The sequence below is a fragment of the Papio anubis genome, chromosome 1 (assembly GCF_008728515.1).
Source record: "Papio anubis isolate 15944 chromosome 1, Panubis1.0, whole genome shotgun sequence".
In the NCBI taxonomy this organism is placed as follows: domain Eukaryota; kingdom Metazoa; phylum Chordata; class Mammalia; order Primates; family Cercopithecidae; genus Papio; species Papio anubis.
Genome location: NC_044976.1, coordinates 87,995,961 through 88,023,465, shown reverse-complemented (window position 1 = coordinate 88,023,465; position 27,505 = coordinate 87,995,961). Strand labels below are relative to the sequence as shown.

General features: G+C 38.9%; 1 protein-coding gene across 5 annotated transcripts in view; it reads right to left on the bottom strand.

Moving 5' to 3' along the window:
• LRRC8C (leucine rich repeat containing 8 VRAC subunit C) overlaps positions 1–27,505 on the bottom strand; it is an 89,250-nt gene that overhangs the window by 20,418 nt on the left and 41,327 nt on the right. The window contains exon 2 of one of the 5 annotated variants that reach the window (XM_021943821.2): positions 18,307–18,448. The exons of 1 other annotated variant lie outside the window; for it this stretch is intronic. In XM_021943821.2, coding sequence (XP_021799513.2) covers positions 18,307–18,444 — 138 coding nt within the window. In that variant the 5' untranslated portion in view covers positions 18,445–18,448. 3 more of the 5 variants (XM_021943827.2, XM_021943831.2, XM_021943833.2) reach the window with 3 other exon arrangements.

Below are 27,505 nucleotides of genomic sequence, written 5' to 3'. Positions count from 1 at the left end.
GAACATTTAAATGCTTTCATTCTTAGTAAATGTCTTATTCACAACTCTTGCTATGCATTATGTCCACTATATGCATATTTGGGGGCAATCACCACAAGAGCACAGAAATAGACATCTGTGCGAACCACACATGCTGCATCACTATCATCAGGACAAACACTGTCCTTGTCTCCAGCAGAAATGGAAAAGCAAAACTGCAAGTATGTGGCATCATTTCCTGTTTGCTGTGCACATGCTCTCTTCTTTTCTTCTACTTTTTAAAAAGGCTTTTAAATTTTCTTAGAGCAGCTTTAGGTTTACAGCAAAATTGAAAGGCAGGCACAGAGATTTCCCTACCTCCACCCATGCATAGCCTTCCCCATTATCACCAAGCTCAACCACAGTCGTACATTTGTTACAATCGATGAACCTACACTGACACATCATTATCATCCAAAGTCTACAGTTACCTTGGGGTTCACTCTTGGTGTTGGATGTTCTGTAGATTTGGACAAATGTATAACAACATGTATCCATTGTAATATCCTACAGAGTCATTTCACTGCCCTAAAAGACCTCTGAGCTATACCTATTTACACCTTCCCTCCTTTGTCCTTTCTAAGCAACAACTGATATTTTTACTGTCTGTAGTTTTGCCTTTTCCAGAATATAGTACAGTTGGAATCATACAGCATGTATCCTTTTAAGATTAGCTTCTTTCACTTAGCAATGCTCATTTAATGTTCCTCCACGTCTTTTCATGGCTTGAGAGCTATTTTTTTTTTTTTTTTTTTTAGCACTATATAGCATTCCATTGTTTGGATCATCTCTCTCTCTCTCTCTCTTTTCTTTTTTTCCACCTTTGGGACTTGTCTGAATCTCCCTTATTTTTAATGATGATGATGCTTAACATTTATATCATGGCCAGGAAATAACACACTGTACAGGGAGGAAGTTTACACCCATATAGTAAAGTGAGACAAAAACCAGTTTAAGGCAAACTGCCAAAGTCTAAGGTATTTACAAGAGCAGAGTAAAAGGTCTGTTTTTATTAGTTGCCTATTTCTCCGATAGCAATAGGAAAAGGAAAAGAAAAGAAATCATACCTTGGCACATTTGAGGCATGGAGTGCTTGGGGAAAAAAAATCCAAGGGATTGAAGAGATAAGTTCATTCAAACTTAGATTTCTGAACTTATGGATTTCTTCAGTGGTAAAGTATAATGGTACATTTTATACAGATTTTATTAATACATAATCAAAAACTAGTATCAAGCAAAACTCCTTGAGTTATGCACCATGAGAAATGCCTGAGGAACATTAAATGTCACTGATAGAAAGATTAAGCACTGAAAAAGCTACAGCATATCTTAAATCATTATACAGAACAAATAACAGTATAAGGAGCAGTAAGCTCTTTAAAGATCGGCACCATGCTTAGTTTTCATTGCCTGGCACAAAGTAGGTATGCAATAAATATGAAGTGAACAAATAAAATAAACACTGTCCCCCATATCCCTAAGGAGGAACAAACCACAGCTAAGGCAAGCATATGCATTCATATATTCAGATGCCAGAGAACATCTGGAAATATTTGGCCTCTAGCTACCTTCCTCTGACATGAACAATTCATTTTGCACATTCTCCAAACTGCCAAGTGATATCAGTCTAGTGATTTCTAAAGCCAGAGTTAAGTGCTGACTCATTTAAGAGATACAAAGCGAGTACCAGATTTGGGACACATGGTCTGTTTATTCCTAGGTAAGAAAGAAACCATCATATCCACATTAGAATCATGTCTACATGTTGAAATTTTGCTTAGTAAATACAATTCTCCTATCACTGTAAATACTGACATACTAACTTTTCTGAGGATGAGGATGACAATACATGCTATTAATGTTCATTTTTTTAACCCTTGGTTAAACTGAAGCTTTCCAGCCATCAAGGATGCTTATATTACCTATATCTTGGATAATGTTGTATCCACATTGTTTTTTTCCCCCACTTCTTTTGAAGAAAGCTGCTCTAGGCCAAACAAGGAATTACGAACAAATCTTTTCAGAAATGAAGGGGGTGGGTAAGATTTGAAGCAGCTTCTTCTCATTCTGCTTCATGGCATTTTTTCCATAAGCCATAAAGACCAGTGAATTATTTGATCCATGGCAATTTAAGATCTATGTGGAAAGCATCCATTTCAAAGTAACAACCATGTGAGAAAATTCAATGGATACATAAAAACACAGAACATGTTTTGATTTATAACAGGCTATTTGTTTCAGTTGTTTGAAGAATTTGAAATATTTATCTCTAATTATGCTCTTAAAATAATACAGGAAAATCTCTTTTGCAAGCAATGCCCAGGGACTGAAACCTTAGTTCTGTACTCAGCTGACTTAGCTCTAGAAACTCTGCAGTTTACTGATGAATTTGTGAGCAGGAGTAGAATCAAAGAAATTGGGAGAGTTCAAAGAGAAACAGAAATCATCCAGATTATCCTCAATGTATGAACACGACAAAGATACAGAATTCTAAATATGGGAAGCATACAAATAAAACTGTTCCGAAAGGATATTTTTAAATGATTAGTTTAGAAACTTACTATAATAATTGAAAAATAATTTGCTGTTTATTTTTAGCAAATGAAAGTATCTCCCCAAGTGAGATGATATCAACTGCCAGGTTGTGGTCCAATCTACATGCAGGAATAGATGGTGTCATTCTCAAAAGATAATATCCATAATTTGTTATGGCATCATAGAAGGCTTGCAGTTAAGGCAAGAGTCATGGCACTTGTTAGTCATTTATGTGTGCTGGATGGCAAGTGATTTTTTTTTTCAATCATTATTATAATTTTTAGAACTTAAGATTATTTGGACTCCATAAATATTACCAATTTGGATAAGACAGGTTCCACACATTGCAGACAAATAGGCCTTTTACCTAGAGAGGGAGAATTTCATCTATGCACTTTTCCATTTTTCTGAATCATCCAGATGATGGCTGATTTCTGGGGAGAAAAGACTCTTCTTTGTTCCTCCTTACTTCTTTTTAGGTGAAAGAGGGCTTGATAGAGATGGTTACCTTTAAGGAAAAGCACTGAACCTTGGTGTCACAGGCGGTTGTTTCTACCTTGGGATCAGTCTGTTTTGACTCCCTCTTCAGAGCTTCTAAAGGGAGTCATCATTTGGAAGTCTCCCTTTTTCCTTAAAACTGATGTGACACAATAGGTCTGAAGCTGCCTCTCTCTGGGAAGTTGATGGCAGCCTAGGAGGGCCTGAGGAGGATTGTTCAGATGAGCGTTAGGAAGAATCAACAATAAATTAATATCTCTCTCCCCTCTCTCTTCCCCTTCCCCTCTCCCCTCTGTCTGTTCGTTACCCAGATTACCTTTTTTTTTGACCTGAGCACAGCAGCGATTAAGGTGTAGAAAAAGAAGCTAAGGAGTTTTTTTTTCAGAACTCCCTACCACGCCCCCACTTTTTTTCCGGGTACGTAGATTTTTCAGAGCTTAGGCAAAGAAAGTGCTTGAGACTTATCTGAAGTGTGGCCTAGCTCACCAGGAAACTGATAATGTGGTTTAGGGCCAGAGCCTTAGCTTTAATTAAATGTTCTTCTGCCTGATCTTGTCCCCTGTGTCTGCATAGCTCCTGCAAAGTCTTCTGGGAGACGGACGTAGGTAGCTATCGGAATTAGGACATTTGGTCCTGGATTCTATACCTCTCTCAATCTCTGTTTGTTAGAGGCTCAACTAATCACACTTACGACTATCTGAAGATGCCCCAAATGAAGAGAAGGCAGTTTTTTGTTTTGTTTTTCAATTGGGGAGGATCAGAGTAATTGCCCAAGAGAAGACATTTTGAGGTCTGTAGTTTCTAAAGAGACTAAAAACAATACATTTCTATTTTATCACCATTCTTTTCCACAATAAATCTGGAAAATGGAAGTGACACCTATCCTGCTCATTTTATAAAACTGGGCCTCAGAAAAGTCATGTGTTTCACCTAAACTCATACTAAAAGCATACGAGAGAGCCCATGTTTTCTGTTTGAAGTTTTGGGGAAAGATTTAGTTTTTTTCTCTTTAAATTAACTTGATCTAGCTGAAATGATTATTATTTTTTTAAATCCAGGTTTTTTATTTCCAGTGAGCATATAAGGTTTCTTACAAGGTAAAATGATGAGATAGCTGATGGCCTATTTATTAGACAAAAGACCTTTGCAGAATTCTAAAAATATAATATTAAGTGACTAACCGATATAATCATGCATACAAGTGTTCTTCAGGGAATATTGCTACAACACTGTCTCAGCTTACATTAAGCATTTTCTGAGTCCAATATCTAGCACCTATAACATTTAACATCAACATCCTAAACAATAAGTTAACATACTGAACTTAAGGTCACATAGCCCCAGTTTTGGATATCAGGGCAAAGAATCTCACCAGCTTTTAAGAACTAAAATAACTTGAGTAGGGAGATGCCAATTCTATTTTAAGATAGCTGACCTTAATACTGCCAGTAGTTCAAACACTTCTTAGGAAAGTTAATGTTTTGAACATGATGAAAAATGTCACTATGTATGTTTAAAAGCCTTTATATAGGGCCGGGCGAGGTGGCTCATGCCTGTAATCCCAGCACTTTGGGAGCCCAAGGGGGACAGATCACCTGAGGTCAGGAGTTTGAGACCAGTCTGGCCAACATGGTGAAACCCCGTCTCTACTAAAAATACAAAAATTAGCTGGGTGTGGTGGTTCATGTCTGTAGTCCCAGTTACTTGGGAGACTGAGGCAGGAGAATCGCTCGAACTCGGGAGGCAGAGGTTGCAGAGAGCTGAGATTGAGCCACTATACCCCAGCCTGGGTGACAAAGCGAGACTCTGTATTTTAAAAAAAAAAAAAAAGCCTTTATACTTTTATTAGAAACAGGAAGTGCTATTATAACAAAAAAGCTGGGCATGGGCCGGGCTCCCAGCACTTTGGGAGGCTGAGGCGGGTGGATCACTTGAGGTCAGAAGTTCCAGACCATTCTGGCCAACATGGTGAAAGCCCGTCTCTATGAAAAATACAAAAATTAGCAGGGTGTGGTGGTGCACGGATGTAAACCCAACTACTAGGGAAGCTGAGGCAGGAGAACCGCTTGAACCTGGGAAGTGGAGGTTGCAGTGAGATCACGCCGCTGCACACACTCCAGCCTGGGTGACAGAGTGAGACTCCATCTCAAAAAAAAAAAAAAAGAAGCTGGGGATAGGTGGCACACACCTGTAATCCCAGCTACTCAGGAGGCTGAGGCAGGAAGATCACTAGAGACCAGGAGTTTCAAAGCAGCCTGGGCAACATAGTGAGAACTTGTCTCCAAAATAACAAATAAAATAAAGCAAAGCTGAAAGTCCTTATTTGCTAGAAACCCCCAAGTGGACATTTGTAGAATGTTACTATACCTCACAAGTCTTATCTTTTATAATACCCCATATCACTTTTTTCCCCCCTGAATATAATTTATTCCTGTATTCCTATAACCACCCTGTATCTAGAATGTCAAGAACCTTGATTTTCCCAGGCAGGGTTAACTATGATTTCTCCTTTGTACCCACTGCACTTTATTCACACTGTAGCAATTATGTTGTTTTAGAAGGATGTATATGAATGTTTATCTTTGCAGCTGTTTAAATATCTTTAGGACCAAAGCTAAGTTTTTGTGTCATCAGAAATTAGCATAGTGCCTATAAGAGTTGCAGAATAAATTGTTACAATGAATATGTCATTTTGCTCTGCAACTATTTTCTAAGCTCCTTTATTCTGTATTCCCCATAATACCTAACACAGTATTGGAAACCTAGTCAACATTCAATAAGTATGTGTTGAAGTATTTACAGTTTCATAGCAAAAAATTAATTAAACAAAACTCTTTTATCACCAAATATTCTCCAGCAAAATCTAGATATTAATATGTCAAGGATGTTATAAAATAGATTTCTATATTGGACTTAAGTCATTTATAAATTCTTTTCCAATTCTGAAAGTCTATTATTTTTAAAGGAAATTTAACTAGCGTAAGACTACAGCCTTTGTGGATAACAATAAACCAGTATCATGAAACTATCACCATTATTCAAGAAACACTATATTTTAAATGACTTTTTAAAAAAATCCCTAAAAAACTAAAGTATACTGAATAGTTAATGAACATAAGCAAAGTTCATTTGAAAATTGGTTGTTTAGAATGAAAAAAAAAAAACCAAAACACTTTTCTACAAAATACCATGAAGGTTATTAGACTCTCAGGGCAGCTCATAAAATCCAATCCATGGGTGTACTGTGAAGTACTAATACTGCTACAGAACTTAATCACAACTAGTAGTAAGGTCTCCACTGGGATGCTGGCAATACACCTCTCCACACATCAGTATGAATGGACAACCACCTGGATAAGAAAAACCTGGCTTTCACCATGACAATTATCAACAATTTTATTATAAAAACAACCACATATGGCAAAATCCCCGCCAAATTTTCATTTCTGTAAAACATATTCCCATAATATCACTGAAATAACTCTGTAACTTCCTCTAATAAGGTACCTCAATTTCTATAATTTCTTAAGTTTCTTTGGCATAACAGCAGGCGTTTTTTTTTCTACACAAACTTTAGCTGTAGTTTTCCTATAAGGGCACATAACAATATATATCATGATTTGTTGTTCACTTATTAGCATGTTATTGCATTATATCATCAAAAAATTTTCTCTTCAAGTTGGTTACTCTAACACATGAGGCCCTGTCTCTCTGGCATTGGGTTTATGCTAATTATTCTCCTGATGAAGCCCCCAGCATTCCCAATGGGCTCTGAAGACGGCTGCAGTAAAACTCTCACACTACTCAAGAAAGATCATTTGTTACCAGCTGTTGTTTTTTGTTTTTTGTTTTCCCGAGATGGATTCTCCCTCTATTGCCAATGCTGGAGTGCGGCGGCATGACCTGGGCTCACTGCAACCTCCGCCTCCCAGGTTCAAGCGATTCTCGTGCCTTAGCCTGTGGAGTAGCTGGGATTACAGGCACATGCCACCATGCCCAGCTAATTTTTTTGTATTTTGGTAGAGACGGGGTGTCGCCATCTTGGCCAGGCTGTTTTCCAACTGCTGACCTCAGGTGATCCATCTGCCTTGGCTCCCCAAAGTGCTGGGATTACAGGTCACTGCGCCCAGCCTTACTAGCTGTTTTTTATAATTTGGGGAGGAAACGGGATTTTTCTGACCTCCTCATTAAATACTCCACACAAAGGTTTCCTCCACCAGTTTATGATGCAGTCCTAATCTGCATTTTTGTATCACTGTTTTTATTAGTAAGACAGTGTAGTGAATTCTCAGAGCTGCTAAAGCACTGATATATTCAGTCACCCAAAGATTTCTGGGGTTTGTGCTGGGTCAAAGGCACTCAGGTAAGTAGAAAAATGAATCGGACACGAATCTTGCCTGTAAGCAACTTGAAATCGTATAGGAGCAATGAAATAATGCCCTTAACACTCTCTGCCATACACTGTTGCTCATTAAGTGCCAATCAAGGGGTGATGACAACTGTTTTGGTAATTCATGTGGTCCCAGCTTCCAAGAGGCTATAGGATTAAATTCTTTGTCCTAACTCTGAGATGGCAGATGTAAAGCTGGATGCATACATCTAAGACACCTGACATTCATGGGGGTACAAGTGCTCTAGAACACTAGATGACTAGGTCTTGATTCGGGTCAATGCTTGTTTCAGGCCTTACCAAGTGGATCCAAATAAGAAAAAACTGAGAGGGGCCACTGCCCTTGTGCTATCACTGTATCTGCCACACTGGCCTCTTCTCCCTCTGTGTGCAATGTTCTTTCTGCAGGTAGCCTCCCTCTCTCAGTTCCTTTTGTTCTGTGCCTTTTCAGTCCTCACCTTTTCAGAGAGGACTTCCTTGGCTACTCTATTTTGAGGGAGACCCCCTGCACACTCTCTCCTTGCGCTGCTTTGTCTTTTTCAAAGCATTTCTATCTGACATAGTATTTTAAATGTATTTATTTGTTGGCAGGCATTTTGTCATTTTTATCACTGCCTAACTCCATTGCCTAGAAATACTATGTGTAAAGAACAAATGGTTCTCATGTCATGACATATGGATTCTCCTTGTAGCTTCCCCTCCACCCAGGTTATTCAATTTCTGGAAGTGTATCTCCAATAATAGGAAACTTACAACTTACATGGCATTCTCAGAAAGTTCGTAGCTTTTTAAAAGCTTGAGTTTGCATGAGCCAAAATATTCCATCCTAAAACTTCTCTGTTGATTCTATTTGGTCTTCAAGGTGAGACCCCAGGGATAAGTTGAAGCCATTTATATGTTTCACATGGCGGCCCTTCCAGGGTCTGCTGTCCTCATTCTCATGCCCTTTCCATCTTCTCAACTTGAAGATAAGCATGCCCTCAATCAGGCCTCATACAAGGTTTTTTGGTCCCTCTCCTCTATTGGTCACAACTTCTTAAATTGTGGGGTAAAATGCCAAGAAATAAATGTAGTCTACATCTGTAATTGAAAGTTCTCAGCTGCTTTTCAAGGACACCAGGTGTTCACAATATATTAGCACATGGCTAAAACATGTCATCTACACTTCTTCATTCACTCATCCCTTCATTCCACAAAATGCATTCTTTTGGGCACTTACTTACATGGTGCCTGCTACTGACTTCTGTTCTGGGGATACAGAAACGAACCTGAATGATGAGGCCTGCCTGGCCTTATGGAGTTTATATTCCTACAAGTTAGAGGTAATTCTTCCAACTAGATTTTTGTTTTTTAGACAAAGGGATGACAAATATTAAAGCTAATGATTGTCTCATTTGTGAAATTTATAGTTAAGGAATTTCCTACTTGTGAAACACAATTGAAATGTTTGCAAAGAGATTTAGAGGGCGGGCAAGGTGGCTCACGTCTGTAATCCCAGCATTTTGGGAAACTGAGGGAGACAGATCACCTGAAGTCAGGAGTTTGAGACCAGCCTGACCAGCATAGTGAAACCCCATCTCTACTAAAAATGCAAAAATTAGCCAGGTGTGGTGGTGCGTGCCTGTAGTCCCAGCTAATCCAGAGGCCAAGGCATGAGAATTGCTTGAACCTGGGAGGTGGAGGTTGCAGTGAGCTGAGATCATGCCACTGCACTCCAGCCCGGGCAACAGAGTGAGACTCCATCTAAAAAAAAAATTATAATTGGAAGAAAAAGGATGATATTTGGATGGAACATCTGACATGTTCTATAAAGGAAATTAGAAGAAAGGGGTGATTTTGTGTGTGTGTGTGTGTGTGTGTGTGTGTGTGAGACAGAGAGAGAGATCGGGAGAGGGGAACCTCAGGGACAAAGGATTGAATTATTCATGCTTCTCGATGCAAAGGGTTATTAGCATCAGTTGATGCAAAACCCACTTTCTCACCACCACTCTGCTCCCCGCCACTTTTCTCTCTCATTCCTTTTACCTCTTATGCCACCTTATTCCCCTCTACCACCATAAGTGAGCATGCCTCATATAAATGTTAAGTTTATCAAATTTTTCAAAAAATCTAATTGGGATTTTATTAATATTGCATTGAATTTATGAAAAAATTTGTGGAGACATTTTCGTAAAACCAATTCTGTGCCGCTCAAGAACATGAAATGTCTTTCCAGTCATTCAAATTGCCTTATATGTCATTTATGTCTTAGACATTTAGAACTTTTCTATGAAGGCCTTGTGTATTATTGGTTAGCTTAATTCCTAGATACCCAATAGCTTTTGTTGCTATTTTGGATGGTATCTTGTTTTTTTGTTAAATCCTTCAGTTGGTATGTATCTTTCCAGTTGGGAGTATCTTAGTTCATATTTTTAGAAGTGGACACAAAATCATATTAATAGATTAAGGTTTTTTCACTGTATGAAAACTTGCTATTCCAAAACAATAGGAATTGTAAAATAGGCATAACAAAAATGCAGGATTTTACGAAGGAAATCGGTAGCATAGAAGCAGCAGCATTCACCGTTTATATTAAACAGGAGACTCCAGATATAACATAGAAACTTACCTACAATTAAAATGTAGTCCCAATGTTAGCCTAATCCTCACCACAGGGCCCCCCTATTGCTGAGTGGTTCAGAATGCCACCAGTGCTCTCAGTGAAGAGAGAAGACTTTGAGAGGAAGAAAGGAAGGGCAGTAAGTGGTACAGTGGATCTGTTTGCTGATATGATCAGAGGACTGGGGAACATCTCCAAGTCAAAGGCCCTGATTAGAAACACAAGGCCACCTGCCTCCATGTCATAGTGCACTTATTTAACATAGGCCTTTAAACAGAAGTTTTGAATGATTCACACACAGGATCAACAACAGAGGCTAAATATATAGTAGATACCTGCTTTACATAGGAAAAAAGCCTCATATTCTGTCAGTGCTTTCTTATTTGGTGAAAAAGATGTATTATTAAACAATCAACAGGCAACAAGATCATAACAATACCTAACAATGAGAAAAACGGAAACATTCCCCATTCACTGACTGGCATTGGATGGTATCAGATAACCTAAGAAAGCATTTAGATTCATGAACTATCTTAAACCCAAGACAGTGAAGCGAAAGGCACTCACTCCTATGTTATTCTTGTGGCCAGGAATTCAGTCCACGTAAAATTGTCAAGGTGATAGATGACAAGAAGTAAAATTCTAGGGAAGACCGAAAGTGTCAGTTCGAATAAACCACCATAAAATGGAGGTCCCAACTAAGGCATATTTTTGATACTAGATGTAACAGAGGTTTTGAAATAGTGTTTCTTTCACAGCATTCACCACCATCCCCACAGAGATGACAAAGGTTGCTCTTCACAATTATTTTCACCATCTAAATAATTTTTGTTTCATATTCCCCAAAGACCCTAGTAGAACAGAGATGTAAGGTGGGTACATGGAAACTTTATACAACTGGGCTGTTGCAGTGGCTCATGCCTGTAATCCCAGCACTTTGGAAGGCTGAGGTGGGTGGATCACTCTAGGCCAGGAGTTCGAGACCAGCCTGGCCAACATCATGAAACTCCGTCTCCACTAAAAATATAAAAATTAGCTGGGTGTGGTGGTGCATGCTGGTAAACCCAGCTACTCAGGTGGCTGAGGTATGAGAATTGCTTGAACCTGGAAGGCAGAGGTTGCAGTGAGCCGAGACCGTGCCACTGCACTCCAGCCTGGGTGACAGAGTGAGACTCTGTCTCAAATAAAATAAAATAAAATAAAATAAAATAAAATAAAATAAAAGGAACATATCTGAGATGAGGTCTTAATTTTAAGCCTTCACTTCTATCTGTGATTTCACCAGTATTCTGATGTAATCAGTATTACTGATTCTAAGTAAGAATTTCTGGGCTTCTATCTATAAAATTCAAATTTGGCAAAAGAAAAATATCTACTAGAAATCCCAGACGATATACAGCAGATGACTGCATGGGGGAAGTAGAAGCAAGAATTCAGGCACATTAGCAAAATGAAGTCTTCTGAAATCATTCTGGAATCTGTAATTCTGATTGCCTGTACCTTCCCGTGAACTGCCTGTGAGCATTTTCACCTGAAGGTCATTTGTCATGGAGCTGACATTGACGGCTCTAAATCAGAGAAGTAGAAATTAATTTCAATATGCCCTAAAAATCAAAGTGGGGATCAGCTCTAACCAACAAACGCACATGTCCTAACCTTTTTGATAGCGTGACCCTGCTGGCCACTTTGCTCCCAGTGACTGGGTTAAATCTTGCAGGATTTTTTTACAGGTGGCTTCGTCATTGAAATAATTCTTTTTTTTCCCCTTCCAAATTCAGAAAGCAGGAAATGTCTTTTCTATGTAACAATCACAAGGCAGGTCCCCTAGGGCTTCCAGGGGGCTTGCATCTTCCAGTTCCTGTTTCTGGTTTCTAACTGCTAATTCTATATTTGGTAACGGTCTGCCCATGGGCTGTTTTGGATTTGGTCATAATAAGATAACCTGGAGTCACTGAGCAGAGATCTAAAGCAATCTTATTTTTCCAGGAAGCAATGTGTTGACCTCTCAGGATTTGGTCTATTTTGTTGAATGTGCTGAGTTTTTGAATAGTGTTGTTTATAGCACAAAGTTGGGTGTTTACACTATTGGTCCTTGAGGGTGTATGACTGTACAGGAATAGGACAGACACATATACTCCTACATTCTCCTGGCTTACAGTGAGTTTATATTTGTTCTTATGTAGATTGATGTAATCTAAGGAATGCTCTTTATACATGCTCTTATTCCATGGCAGCCTTGAATAGAGCTACTTGCTCAGAAATGAATAAATATTTGTCAGACAAGTAAGGCAAGAGAGCTGGTTCTAATCCTTTTACATAAGGGCAAGAAAGAATCAACACTCCCTTGATAGATAATAACCTTAATTCCCCAGTATTTTCCAAGCTGAGTAGTGTTAAACCTATATGAATACAATCTTTTAGGAGTAAACAGGTATCAACTGTTAACTTGACATGAAAAAAGTAACTTACAAAATAGTTACTGTAAAAGCTGTTGGATTACTATTTTGTCATCAAAGAGTGTTCTTCTAACTCCACCTTAGATTTTGCCTTTTCATGTATTCCAATCTAGGAGTTAACTTGCTTTGTAAATAAGATCAGAAAGAATGATTGTGCTTTCATTTTACAAGGGGAAAATCAAGGCATAAAAATATATTTTAACAATTTTAACATCACGTTGGGAATGAGAAAGGAACTTGAGCTTCACAGAGAATCCGTTGTTTAGAGTTATCAGTCATTAAGCCATTTTTAGTGGATTATCATAGCACAGCTAAAATAAGAGCTTAAATTCTTCCCCTATGGGACGTTACTTTGTTATATGGATCCTAGGTAGTTTTACTTTAATAATTTATAACATGAATTCTTTCTTGTTTTGTTAATGCTTACTATAGATTGCAAATTTTTCTTTTTAAATAGCAGGTATATAGTGAATGCCCCTTAAAATTTTAATTTGTAATTCATAAAATTCATGCTTTTTGTAACTATTTTCTCTTTTTATCATTTTGTACTTGCTTTTACACTGAGAATCCTGTTTTATAAGCCAAACCTTGCCCTCATAATCTGTGCAATTGTGATGGTTCCATAATATTTGATAGCAGTGTGCACAGGGGTGACACACACCTGGAGAATCAGCCTAAGATTGGAATCTCAGCTGCATCCCTCTTGGCTTTGGGACAAGTTATCTAACCTTCTATACTTTGGAATTCTCATCTGAAAAATGGGACTAATCTGCTTTCACAGGTTTGTTCTGGGAACTAAATAAAGTACATACAGATTCTAGCACAGGTTCTCTTGCCAGCGTTACTCCATGGATGTGCTTTTAGCATTCTGGATAAAACAATTCTATTGTGTAGGAATGTCCTACCGATTGCAGGATGTTTAATATCCCTAATTCCACCCTCTCCGAAAAATGCCATCTGGGCCTTTCAGTCACTGTGCCAATCCATGAGGGCTTTGTAAAATGATCACACTAAATATTCCGTTAATGCTGAGTTCTCCCCTTCATTCCTCTTATTAAAATATATATTTTGGTTTTGTATACTCATTCTTTGAGACTTCATTCAATTATCTTCTCCTTGAGTCCCTAACTTCCAGTGACTGAGATGACAACATCATATTTGATGCTCTTGAGGCACCATTAAGGCACTTACACATTGGAAGACACTGTTTATGTGTTTCTATGGTCTTCAGACTATTAGCAATCTGAAGGCATGGGCTGTGCTGTTTTTCGTTTGGCATCTAGCACCCCACACAGTGTCTGATACATTGCTGATGCACAGGATTGTTTGTTGAATTGAGTAGACCACCCCATATGAATTCTGTGCCCTGTAGCCTTCATATTCTGATGCAAAATTTCTTTTGGCATCTCATTTTTTCTCTGAACCCTGTCATCTCAGACAACACTTCCTGTACCCAGTCAACTGGCATCAGATTTCTCTTTAACGGCTGAAGAGATGAAAGAGGCCTATGTGTGAAGGGCCTCAGTTAGTTAACCTATCTGAGCAGGAGCCACCAATTGTGGGAGGTAACAGTGGTGGTGCTGAGAAGGCTGGTCAGTGGGAGCCCAAAAGGCTTCTGGACTGTAGAGAGACACTGTGGGGTTGTGCTGCAGGAAGATGATTCTGACCAGCACACACGAAAAGAGGTTTAGCTTGTGCTTGAATCCCCTCCTGAACTTACTGCAGGCACATCTCCTAAATGATGCTCATTATAGACATTTTCATAAGTACACTCTTTTCATTAATTTCATTGCAAGTTAACTACTTATTCTAAAAGATTTTCTGTGTCCTTTCTCTTTTCTGCACTTCGCGTTGCCATGGAATATGTAAACAAGAGAAACAATTCCCTGTGCTTGTTAGGCAGATCCTGCAGCAGCGCTGTGAGCCACGGCACAGTAGTGAAGACAGGTTGAGAGTGCTCCTGCTAATCTATGCCACCTCCCTCTACTATTTCCCAAACTAGCCACCCCAAATCTAACCTTCTCCTTGAGACCCCTGCTCTTCTACCTTCCTTGTTGCTAATTCCTGCTACATCCCTCACCCTCACAATCTCTCAGTAAATGTTGTTTTCTCCATCACAGAGAAACAACAAGCCATAAGGCACAGACTCCCATCTTTCTGTCTCCCTAACAAATAAAAATGCATCTGTAGCTATCATTCCCATTCTGGTGGAAGATGCTTCCTTCACCCAAATCAAGGGTAATCCTTCCTCCTGGATCCTGGATCTTCACCTCCTTCCTCAGGAAATTGACCATCACTAACCCCAAACTCCTGGGTTTTACATCCAACTGATTACTTAATATCTCCATGTTGATGTTTAACATATATCACAAATTTAACATGTTTAAAAACAAACTTTTCTAGTTGCCGAGGTCTAAAAATCTTAGTCATCCTTGATTGCTTTTCTTTTCTTTCTTTCTTTCTTTTTTTTTTTTTTTGAGACAGAGTCTTGCTTTGTCACCCAGGCTGGAGTACAATGGTGCAATCTTGGCTCACTGCAACCTCTGCCTCCCAGGTTCAGGCGATTCTCCTGCCCCAGTCTCCCGAGTAGCTGGGATTACAGGTGCAATGCCAACATGCCTGGCTAATTTTTGTATTGTTAGTAGAGATGGGGTTTCACCATGTTGGCCAGGCTGGTTTTGAACTCCTGACCCCAGGTGATCCACCCACCTCGGTCTCCTAAAGTGTTGGGATTACAGGCGTGAGCCACCACACCCAGCGGATTTCTTTTTTTCTCTTGTATTTCACATTTAATCTTTCAGCAAATCTTGGTGGGGTTTCCTTCAAAATACATGCAGAACACCTGCTTTCACCCTACTCAAACTATTTAATTCATTTCTTGCCTGGATTATTGCACTGGCCTTCCAAATACCACCCTCACTTCCATCCTCACCCCCTACAGTGTATTCTCAACAGCTGTAGTAGTCTTGTTAAAACATAAATTATGCTAATCCTCTGCTCATTATTCCTCCAAACATGTTCTAACTCACTCAGAACAAAGCCAAGCCCTCCAGTGGCCTAGAAGGCCCTACATGATCTGGCACCCATTGCGTCTCAGGCCTCACCTTTCACTGCTCTTCCCCTCACTCACATTTCTCTGGCACACTGGCCTCGTGGATTTTCCTCAACATTATAGAGGTAATCCTGCTTCAGGCCTGTAACATCACCAGGGGACTTTCTAGGTTCACCTTAACATTCAGACTTGCAAGATTACCATAAACTTCATTTGGCACCAGAATCACTTTAGAAATACACAGATTAGAGTCACCAGCAAGGCAACATCAGTCTTTCCCCATTTAGGAAAATCTTCACAACTGTCCATGTAGCTGTCCACACTGCTGTCCTCCCCAAGCCTCTCCTCCCCATATCATCTCCAGTGCAAGGAAAAGAGATCCACTTTAGGTAGGTTCAGAACTTACCCTGGCTTAAAAGCCTTGTGCCTCAAAGGAACCAATATCTCCTGTAACTCAATAGATCAATCTTTGATGTGTCAAGGAGCATGCTGAACCACAAGTTTCACCACAGTCACAGAAGTCCAATGATACAGCTTCCTACCAGGCATTTATCACTCTTCCAGCCCAGATACAGTTGACCAATGAGTGGTCATTTATGCCATAATGTTGCCTAGTAACACAGTTAACATTTGACCTTTATCGGGTCTCCAGGGAAACAGAACTAGAAAACTGAGAACGTGAGAACATCAAAAAATCCAACTCTTCTGCAGAAAAGGAAGGGTCCTGTGCCTTCCTTTCACTATGCGCCTCTTGCTCTTGCTGTTCCCTCTGCCTGGAAGCCTCCTTCCAGGACATCTGCCTGGCCTGCTCCTGGACCTCTTTTAATTTCTTGGCCAAAAGTCACCTTTCCAATGAGGCCTTCCCAGGCCATCCTATTTGAAGATTGCAGCTTCTATCTTACCTGTAGTAACCTTCTACCATCTTTGCATGCTTTATTTTTTCCCATTGTCTTTATCCACTAACATATTTACTAATTGATTTTGCTTATTTTGCTTATTTTCCCCATAGAATTTAAAGTCCATAAAGCTGGGAGTTTTGTCTTTTTTCTCCTTCATTGACAATTCTTAGTAGAACAGTGCCTGATACACAGTAGGTTCTTCAACAACTATTTTCTTTATGAATGAATTTATGCCCCTTTTTAAAGACAATAACATCTCACTGGCACCCTTGTTGGAGGGGAGGGGGCAAGATATTTTCAGTGACCAAATAAAAGACAGCATGGTGTGAGGGACGAAGAGCAGGAACTTTGGAACCAAATCACCTGGACTGAATAAAGGTTTCAGTACTCACCTTGGGAGGATCCTTAACCTCTCTGTGCCTCAGATGTCTCACTTGTGAGGATAGTCATAGAACCTATATCTTTGAGTTGTCATGAGGATGACATTTGTTAAAATACACGTAAAGTGTTCAAAAGAGTTCCTGACACATAGGAAGCAGTATGTGTTACTATTTTTAAGGCCAACTTTTAAAAGTCCTTTATTTTCACTCTGTACCACTTCTAGTGATTTCTCTCTCTCCCTATACCTCCTTTTCCAGCTGATCTACCTGAAAAATCACTTCTACCCCATAGCTTCTATAATACGTTGATTTCCATCCACTTTTCCAGCCACTGACCTAAGATTTCTAATGATGCAGTTGCTACTTTCCCTTCTTAGCCCCTGAATTAGTTGTGTTGGCTGCCATCATTGTCCATGGCTTCCTTTGGCTTCTGACCTACGCCTCTCTCCTGGTTTTCATCTGTCCTTATGGCTGCCTCTTCTCAGTCTTCTTCAAGGGCCCCACTTTCTTCTCCATTTACTCTTTAACGTTACTACTGACACTGCCTTCCCATCACATTCTCCCTGGGTGATTCTCCTTGCAAGCATGGCTTCAGCTCTCATATCGACACCCCAAATGTGCCGGTCCTACTGACAGCTTCCCAAAGATGTCATGTTCTTTCTCCCATCCATGACTCAGAGCTTTCTTTTCTCCTCTTGGTGTCCTCTGACTTTCAGCTAAGGAGAGGTTCTTGACTAACTTCAGCTGGTTTTCCAAGTTTTAATTCAACCACCACCTTTTCTTTTATTCCCAAACCAAAGTGAGGGTTTCTCTTCAGCATTCCCTTAGTGCCTTATGGACACCTCTACCATAGTATAACACAAGTTATTTTGATTGCTAGTTTATTTATTTCTCCCCTAGATATGAACTACTTATATGTATCCACGTCCTCAAAGTATGGTACCTGGAACATAGCAGCTATGTAAAAAATACCCGGATTCAATACATACATAGATGGCATCTATATAAATTTTTATTGGGCTCTTTTTAAATTCAGAACTAAACATTCAGTAAAATAATCATATCTCATCAAAATGTTAGTTCTTTCAGAAAATCTTATTAGGGGTAAGGGTAAAGGATGAAGAAAAGCAAAAAGTTCCACTTTGGCAATATCAATGGTGCTGGATATATGCTACATTTCACTGTGAAGCCAGTTTGGAAAGATAAGGGGCCCCCTTTGATGTTAGTGACATCAGACATTACTTGACTATAGTCAATTGCTCTTTGGGCTCATTGAAATCTTTCAAGTACCATATTTACCTTATTAGGAAAGCCCAGTAAACAGGTGTTTCAGGTGATCTGCTATGATTACAGATACATCTACAGAGAACAGTGACTGATACTTACACGGTTAAAAATCACACAGCCAGCTCTCTAAAGAGGTTTCATTGACTTGTGTCTTGCTGTGGCCCCCATTTTGCCAGGGATCTAGGCACCTACCTGTAAAGTACATCCAAACACGCCGATCATGAGCATGGCTACCGAGAGGTAATCGGTAAACACATCCCACCATGGCTTCAGCACTCGGAAGGCAGGCTGCTGCTCAGAGAACTGCCGGAATTCTGTCACGGGAATCATGTTTCTGAGAAAGGAGAGATTACTTGTAAATTAATTTATCTTCAAGTACAACATACTGCATTGTTACCAAATGTGGCTCCAACTCCTCACAGCAGAGGTCTGAATTAGTTCAAGAGCTGTCAAGACACATCAATGTTTTGATGAGCCACTGAATAAAACCACCAGTTGAGGAAATAAGGAGACCCACATGTCCAATAACAAGGTTCCCTTTGTGCGCCAGGTGGGACAGAAAGAACATGGCCAGACACTTGCCAAGTCCCAGTTATTTCCTGGACCCTCATTTCTCTTAAACAGAACATGAAGATGCCAGAAAGACTAGAGCTCATCCCTTGAAATGTTTTTGCTATTTATCTTACCATCTTGGGTTATTGCTTTAAGCTATTTTTTTGTTGTTGTTGCTTTAAACTATTTTTAAGTGTAATTTTAGCATTCATTTGTGTTAATTCTTTACTGAGCCCTATTTATAAAGCATTTTGCTCGTTCCATGGGAAAGGAAAACAGTGTTTCAACGTGGTCCTTGTCTTTTAAGAAGAAAGGTCTTATTGATGGTAGTGGGTTGAGGAGGCCTCGATTTTTCTTCCTTGTTTCCTTTTTGTCTCCATGCTTGTATCTTGATTTTTTACTCTGTTTCCTGTACTTCTCACATTTCACTGTGAACCCCAAACTTATCCTAATTTTCTCCTCTGAGACAACAGTTTACTCTGGAAACTCCTATCTCTAACCAAATGACAGAAGATAAATGAATAGGGTGCACCCAAGGCTCTGGGAAAAGGGAAAAAGAGGGACATTCTTTTCTTGATCTGCCCCCTCCTTTCTTACTCATTCTCACTGCCTTTGGTGTGACCCAGGACTTGAGGTTAATTATCCTGCTACTGTGAGGAGAAATATTCTTTCTTTATCTTATGGCAAGGAATAAGGGTGGCCAAGGACGGCCAAAAAAATTTCACCTTCCTTCCCTAATACTGAATTAAGAGCTAGATAGACAATAAACGTCCCAGATAAAAGCAAAGCCTCTTCTTTGATTACAGCTTTGGCAACAATTACAATGTTATCTATTCTGTCTTGCTGCATTGTGACTTTTTCTTAAACAATAATTTGTCTTCTTTTTGAATCTGTTAACACAACGTTGAAAATTTCAACAGCCTGGCGATGTTCTCCTCTCTGACCTACCTACTTGACATCTATTCAGAATACAATTTCCTCATTTTACTGAAACACAACTTTTCTTAACTCCTTTCTGTTACCACCATTAGACTACAAGTTTCTTGAGGGTAGAATCTACATGTTCTGCCTATGTGTCTCCTTAAAACATGTGTTGCAGGCAAACTGCACAAGCTCAATACATTACTTTGTATATTTCGAGTGTGATTAAAATTTCAGACTAGTCCGAACTTCCATTTTCCTGACACTTTATGGCCTCTTTTTATTCTCAGTAAATTATTACAGTGCCACTGCCCAAATGTTTGATAGTCACAGTTGTCTCAGTGGCAGTAACAGATGGCATAAACTCATCTTGACTTCCAAGTTCCACTTCAGAAGCTACTGTCTTACTCTATTTTGCATCCCCATTACTTGCCATACTGCTGGAAAAACAAGAAGCTATGAACAACTGTCTGTTGAATAAATTCTGATGTTTATTCATGAAGCAATGCTCATCCAACTCAGATTTGGGGTGACCCTAATCAGCTGCAGTGGCAGGGATAACTAGCAAACCACCTGTGTTATAGTCTATTGTTCCTTGATAGATTTGGTTGTTGTCTCCTCCATAAGTTTCTTTACATCATAGAGGAAACTGGACTTATTTATAAAAGTGAGCAACAATTTCAGAAATAAAATGCACCAATATAGAGCAGTGGCTCTCTTAACTTTTTGGTCTCAGGAACCCCTCATGCTCTACAACAATGAGGAGAACCCCAAAGTGTTTACATGGGTTACACCTATACATATTTGCCACACCTAGAAGTGAAAAACCAATAAACTAAAAATATATGTAATTTATTAAAAAGTAAACTCATTAATCAACATATATCATCATGAAAAATAACCATATTTTCCAAAACAAAATTAGTAGACCAATGAAATTGTTCTAAATTTTTGCAAATCCCTTTAATGCCTGGCTTAATATAAAAGACAGCTGAATAGAAGACATATCTGCTTCTGCAATCTATTATGATATGTTGTTTTGTCTGAAATTTCCATCTATTGTGATATGATATGTTGTTTTGTCTGAAATGTATGGACCAAACATGGCCTCACAAAGACATGTGGTTGGAAAAGGGAGGAGTATCCTTTTTATATCATGGTATATATTTATTTTTGATACCATGCTAAACCTTGACTAACTTAGTTGCAATATGGAAACTGGAAACTATATCAAACAACTTTTTAAACCTCATTATATTAGAATTAATTAGTGGCCGGGCTCAGTGGCTCGCCTGTAATCCCAGCACTTTGGGAGGCCAAGGTTGGTGGATCACGAGGTCAGGAGATCAAGACCATCCTGGCCAACATGGTGAAACCCCAACTCTACTAAAAATACAAAAATTAGCTGGGCGTGGTGGCATGCACTTGTAATCCCAGCTACTTGGGAGGCTGAGGCAGGAGAATCGCTTGAACCCAGGAGGCAGAGGTTGCAGTGAGCCAAGATCATGCCACTGCACTCCAGCCTGGTGACAGAGTAAGACTCCATCTAAAAAAAAAAAAAAAAAAAAAAAAAAAAAATTTATTAATTAGTCTATCTTGTACTTTGAATGGATCTTTTTACACATGTATGATTTTGTAACACATGCATGATTTTGTAACATCATGCATTGGTAATTTGGAAAACATTGGATCACTGATTTATCCAGATCTTCCAAATGTTGGCACATTTCATCATAATAAAATATTAAGACGTATTTTAGTAATAATATTTAAAAATCCATTAATATCACCACTGCTATCATCAGAAAAATGTTTAAGTATTGGGAAGCTGTCAAGCTCATAGTGGTGACCACAAGTTTTCCAAAATTCTAATTATCACTTGAAAGTTTGAATTTTATTGCTGTCAACAAATACTTTAGTTGTTCTCCTTGAAGTGTCAGGATCACTTCATTCATTTTGAGGATATATATGCCACATACTCAAGTCTCAATAATCAGTTGTTTTATTCAAGTAAAAGTAGTATGATGTGATAAAGTAGCTCATTCTACTTTCAACTCCATTACACAAGAGCTTTCTCTTGAGACAACCATTGTACTTTGGAATGCAGCAGAAGTGCTTTATGTATTCTTTCCATTTGATCACATAGTGTATTAATAAAATATGCAGTCAAAGGTTGAGAGTTATTAAAACAATAATTTTTACTGCCTCAATAAGGACAGTAAGTGAACCTAGTTTTTTAATTGCAAGTATTACCAGTGAAGAACACAATCCCTTCAGCACAGTCGGGTGCCTCTATCTTAAATAATGTGAAGGTGCCTTACTAACCATGGCTTTTGTACCATCAGTGAAATAGGCAAAAAACACCTTAGCATTACAAAACAGTTTTGACTTCACGGGGTCCCTTAAAAAGGTCTAAGTTGCCAGGCTTCCATGGGCCACACTTTGAGAACCACTGAGGCAGAGGGTCACTGTTCCTTTATCTAAGTCTTAAATAGGGAGATAAGATCGATCAGCATAATTTTATTTCTAGCTAAACATTTTTCTATTTTAGAAATATAAATATATTTCCTCCAACCTTGATTTTCAACTTACTACAAAGGATTTTAATTTATCTTATCAGTAATGTCTTTGGAAGTATAATATTTTTAATTAAATCAAGAGATTCTGGTATCCTAATTTTAAAAATGAAAAATATTACATCTCTGCTTCTGTAACCCTTTGCAGACATTCAGATTCATTTCCTTATTTAAAATACTTATTGTAGGCTGGGTGCGGTGGCTTACACCTGTAATCCCAGCATTTTGGGAGGCCGAGGTGGGTGGATCACTTGAGATCAAAGGTTTAACACCAGCCCACCCAACATGGTAAAACCCCATCTCTACTAAAAATACAAAACTTAGCCAGATGTGGTGGTGTGTACCTATAATCCCAGCTACTCAGGTGGCTGAGGCAGGAGAATAGCTTGAACCTGGAAGTCAGAGGTTGCAGTGAGCCGGGATCGTGCCACTGCACTCTACCCTGGGAGACAGAGTGAGGCTCCATCTCAAAAAAAAAAAAAAAAAAAAAAAGCATGAAAGCATGAAACACCTAACACTTATCAACTACCAAGTCAAATGTCCTGTGGCCATCTCCAGACCAGGAAAAAAAAAAAACTTATTACAAAAACTATTTTAGTAGATCCATATTCCACATAACTTTACTTCTCAAAGATATATATTTTGGTAAAGAATATTGGTAAAGTTGGCCGGGCGTGGTGGCTCACGCCTGTAATCCCAGCACTTTGGGAGGCCAAGGCAGGCAGATCACAAGGTCAGGAGATCGAGACTACTATCCTGGTTAACACAGTGAAACCCTGTCTCCACTAAAAATACAAAAAATAAGCCAGGCGTGGTGGTGGGCGCCTGTAGTCCCAGCTACTCGGGAGGCTGAGGCAGGAGAATGGCGTGAACCCAGGAGGTGGAGCTTGCAGTGAGCCGAGATCACACCACTGCACTCCATCCAGCCTGGGCGACGGAGCGAGACTCCTTCTCAAAAAAAAAAAAAAAAATTATTTTATTTATATGGCTCTTCCTAAAATAATATGTTCCCATCCCTCCCCAGGATAATTTTTGTATTTCTTGTCTAGAATTAATATCCCAGAATGTATTCTGCTCTATTTATCTATCCATGACCTAAAGAATATGAAACTTATTCTAGTGTGATTCCAACATGATTGCTAACACTGTTTTATGGCTATCAGATGGGTAGAGTTAACATTTGTTTTGTTCCACATTTTTTCTGACAGTGGGTAAACAGCATCACCTTTAGCACAATCATACATCATTCAAGGAAACAAGAACCAATTCCAAATGATAGTAGGTATCCTGTCAGTAACCCATTTTGATTAGTGGCCCTGATCAAAATGAACACAAAACAATTTAATAGTTGCTGAGTACATGAAATAAGAATTCAACAGAAAGAACCCCATGTGTATTACTCATCTGTGTTGTTGAATCCAATGGTCAGTTCTCATTCCTTCTTTTGTTGTTTTTTTGGAGACAGGGTCTGGCTCTGTCACCCAGACTGGAGTGCAGTGGTGTGATCTTGGCTCACTGTAACCTCCACCTCCTGAGTTCAAGTGATTCTGTCTCAGCCTCCTGGGTAGCTGGGACTACAGGTATGTACCACCACACCCAGCTAATTTTTGTATTTTAAGTAGAGACAGGATTTCACCATGTTGGCCAGGATGGTCTCAAACTCCTAGTCTCAAGTGATCCACCCACCTAGGCCTCCCAAACTGCTGGGATTATGGGCATGAGCCACTGTGCCTGGCCTTTCATTCCTCATCTTACTTATGAGCAGCATTTCATGTAATTTGACCATTCCTCCTTTGGCTTTTAAAGGACACCATAGCCGCCTTGTTTTCCTTCTACTTCCCTGGCTATTCCTTCATTGTTTCCTCCTCTTCTTTCTGACCTCCTTTTTTGGAGCATCCCAATGCTTACTCTTAGTTCCTCTTGTCTTCCCTAATGCATTCAGTCCCCTTGTGATTGCATCTGGCCTCAATGTTTCAATATCATCTATACTTAACACTTCACAAATTCATATCTCCATCCAGACTCACAGATCCCACTACCTACTCAACATCTCCTCTCGGATATCCACTAGACACATCAAACTCAGCCTGTCCAAAACCTACTCCTGTCCCAGTCCCCTATTCCCCATCCCCATAGCAAACCCTTCTCCACTTATGGCTTTCCTATTCAGTAAATAGCAACTCTGTCTTTCCAGCTGCTTAGGCCACAAATCTTGGAGTCATCCTTGACTCCTCTCTGTCTCATAAAATCACATGCGGTCTGTCAAAAAACCCTCATTTATTGTGTTTTTTCTTTCTTTCTTTTTTTTTTTCAGACGGAGTTTCTCCCTTGTTGCCCAGGCTGGAGTGCAATGGCGCGATCTTGGCTCACTGCAACATCTGCCTCCCAGGTTCACGCGATTCTCCTGCCTCAGCCTCCCGAGTAGCTGGGATTACAGGCATGTGCCACCATGCCTGGTTAATTTTGTATTTTCAGTAGAGACGGGGTTTCTCCATGATGGTCAGGCTGGTCTTGAACTCCTGACCTCAGGTGATCCACCTGCCTCAGCCTCCCAGAGTGCTGGGATTAGAGGTGTGAGCCACCACACCCAGCCTTGTATTTCTTGATGTATTGCATCTCTACTTCCACAAGAATGCAAGTTTCATGATGACAGAACTTCACTTATCAGTTCTATTGTGTTCATCAATGTGTTACAAGTACCTAGAAAATAATGCTTGGCATGTATTAGATACTCAACTAATGTTTGATGAATAAATGGGTGAATACATAGTAATTTGAGTTAAGAAAGTGGGATATAATTGCTTTTGCAATTTTTATTACTGAAGCTAAAAGCAAAGTATATGTCTGACCCTGTCACGGTAGGAAGATCCCACACACAGGGCCAGGACATTAGCATAGCTAAAGCCAGTGTGAACAAGGGCAAAAGAGGTAAGGAACAGAAATGCCATGATTTTAAATTTATGGGTTCTTTTCAGTTGTACTCAAAGGTTCCACAAATCAAAACAAAGTCATCAGAATATGCTGAAAACATCAGTTGTAAAACAAGTTGCTTTTCTTTTGGCAGTGCAAGGATGGAAATAAAAAGCAGGAGAAAAAAGGCAAAATTTCTCAATTACATAAAAATTATACCTTTCTCTCTTGGGAGAGCATGACTGTAGATTGTGTTTTATTGTACAGTTGTGGCATTCATGACAAAATATTTCTAGGAAAATCCACTGAAGCAGAACATAATTATATGGTTCTGTAGAAATGTATTTAATTAAATGAGAAAATCATAAATGGGTTATAAAATTTTATAACCTGAAAAAGGTCAAAGAGATCATCCAGTCCAGACCCCTTACTTTATGGCTGAAAATCCTGAGCCAAGAGAGATTAAGTGACTTGTCTGAGGAACACAGCTAATGGTGAACTATAACTTATAACCAAATCTTTCTTCTTTCCATCTAGAGCTCTTTGTTAATACCACATGATGCTGACTGGAACTGAAAGAAGTTAAACTGTATTAAGAAACAAATAGTTTAAATAGAATTCTTCCTGTACTCAAATTTCTCTTTTCATGTTTCTTATTTGACAATACAAAAGAAAAAATAAACGTACATTAACACATTTAAATGATTCTTAAGCTGTACTGCCCTCATAGCATCATAAAATGATAGAACTCTTGACTCAAAGGAATCTTAAGAGGTAAGCGGAACTTGCAACCCAATTAATACTTCTATCTTATCTTTTCCTTGGATAGCTCCATGATATTGTATGTTCAATTAATGGACCAATTACATTATTTGGAAAGTCTTCAAGTTGAGCTTAACCTATTTTTCTAAGGGTGTTGGTGGGGGTGGCAAAAGTACTTCTACCTAGCAATTTTAGTTCTCTTTTAAACAATGAAGATATTATTCCTTTCTGATTATGCTCTTCACATATTTAAAGAAAAATCCTTTTAATTGTGTGTACTTCAGGCTGTACATCTCAAGGCCTTTGCTTTACATGATAGTTTCCACAGTTACCTATATTATTGTAGTCATAGGTCTTTGAATCCACTAAAAATCTATGATCAGTACCTGCTTTTTTCCTCTCACAAGCATAACTCACTTTCATTCACTCATGTGCTTGCTATAAATTATGAGAGGGAATTATATGTCAGGCACTGTGCTAAGTGCTGAGAGAACCCCTCACCCACATGTACACTCATGGGAGAATATTCATTGAAGAAATTCCTAAAAAAACATGAATTGAAACTCCTTTGTAAATGGGGTTGATTATTGTTTCCTGTACCAATAGTGCATTTAAAGAGGTTGTTACAGTATTTTTATTTCACCAAGGATAGAATTTATATCTCATCTCTGTATCTTCAAGAAAGCAGCACAGTGTCTTAGAAGCAGCCCTCGATACAAATTTGTTATACTGAAATAGACTTATCCAGGCTTATCACTCACACAGATAAAGACACACTCAATCGAGCATTTTGTAGTAAGGACCAACTCTTTCATTATGTTATTATCCCCATAGATCGGCCCTGACATTGCAATAAATGAGAGAGAGACTATTACCGAATAGCTCCATGTTGTAAATAATGATTATTCAAAGAACATCCACTACCGAAGAGAATGTCTGAGATGAGGAAAGAAATCAGGAATAATTTATAATTTCAAAGTTAAATATCATTGAATTTTTAATGTACAATGTTCTGTCACTAGTGCTAAAGAGGATGTGTTGATCAATAATGTCTTCTGAGGTCTTAGCTCGTACCCAAGAAAATGGCCAAATGTGACTCCCTTGTCAGAACACGAACCTATTAAGAAACAGGTGATAGAAAACAAATCTAAACATTAAAGTATTATTAACAAAATAATGATCTGGAATATTGCATTTCTAAATCTCACTGAGATCTTAAAGCTTTAATTTCTTTGGGATTATTGTCAAATAGCTTCAGCTATATGTATATGATACTAATAATTATTTAATGCCTATTCTGCACAATTCAAGTGCATTTAAATTCAGAAATCCTTTCTGAAGTGAGGCTAAGCTGAGATCTAATAGTCCTTTAAAAACTGTTCATAGAAGATTATCACCAAATGTCAGTCATTTCTTTCCATATCTCTGTTATTCTGAGTATACCTATAGTCTCTCTCAGAAATGGCTCAGCTCTCTGCATCTTACTGGCCTTCTTAGTCACCTCTTCATTCTGATTTTTTTTTCTGTCTCCTTTATCCACTCTTCCATGAGGTAGCATGGATATACACCCCTTCCCAATCTCAATCAGATTCTAAACCCTTGAAAAGGCTGTGTGTTTCTCCTTGAACTCTCAATATCATTGGCTGTGGTTAAGGCCAAGTTTTCAATCA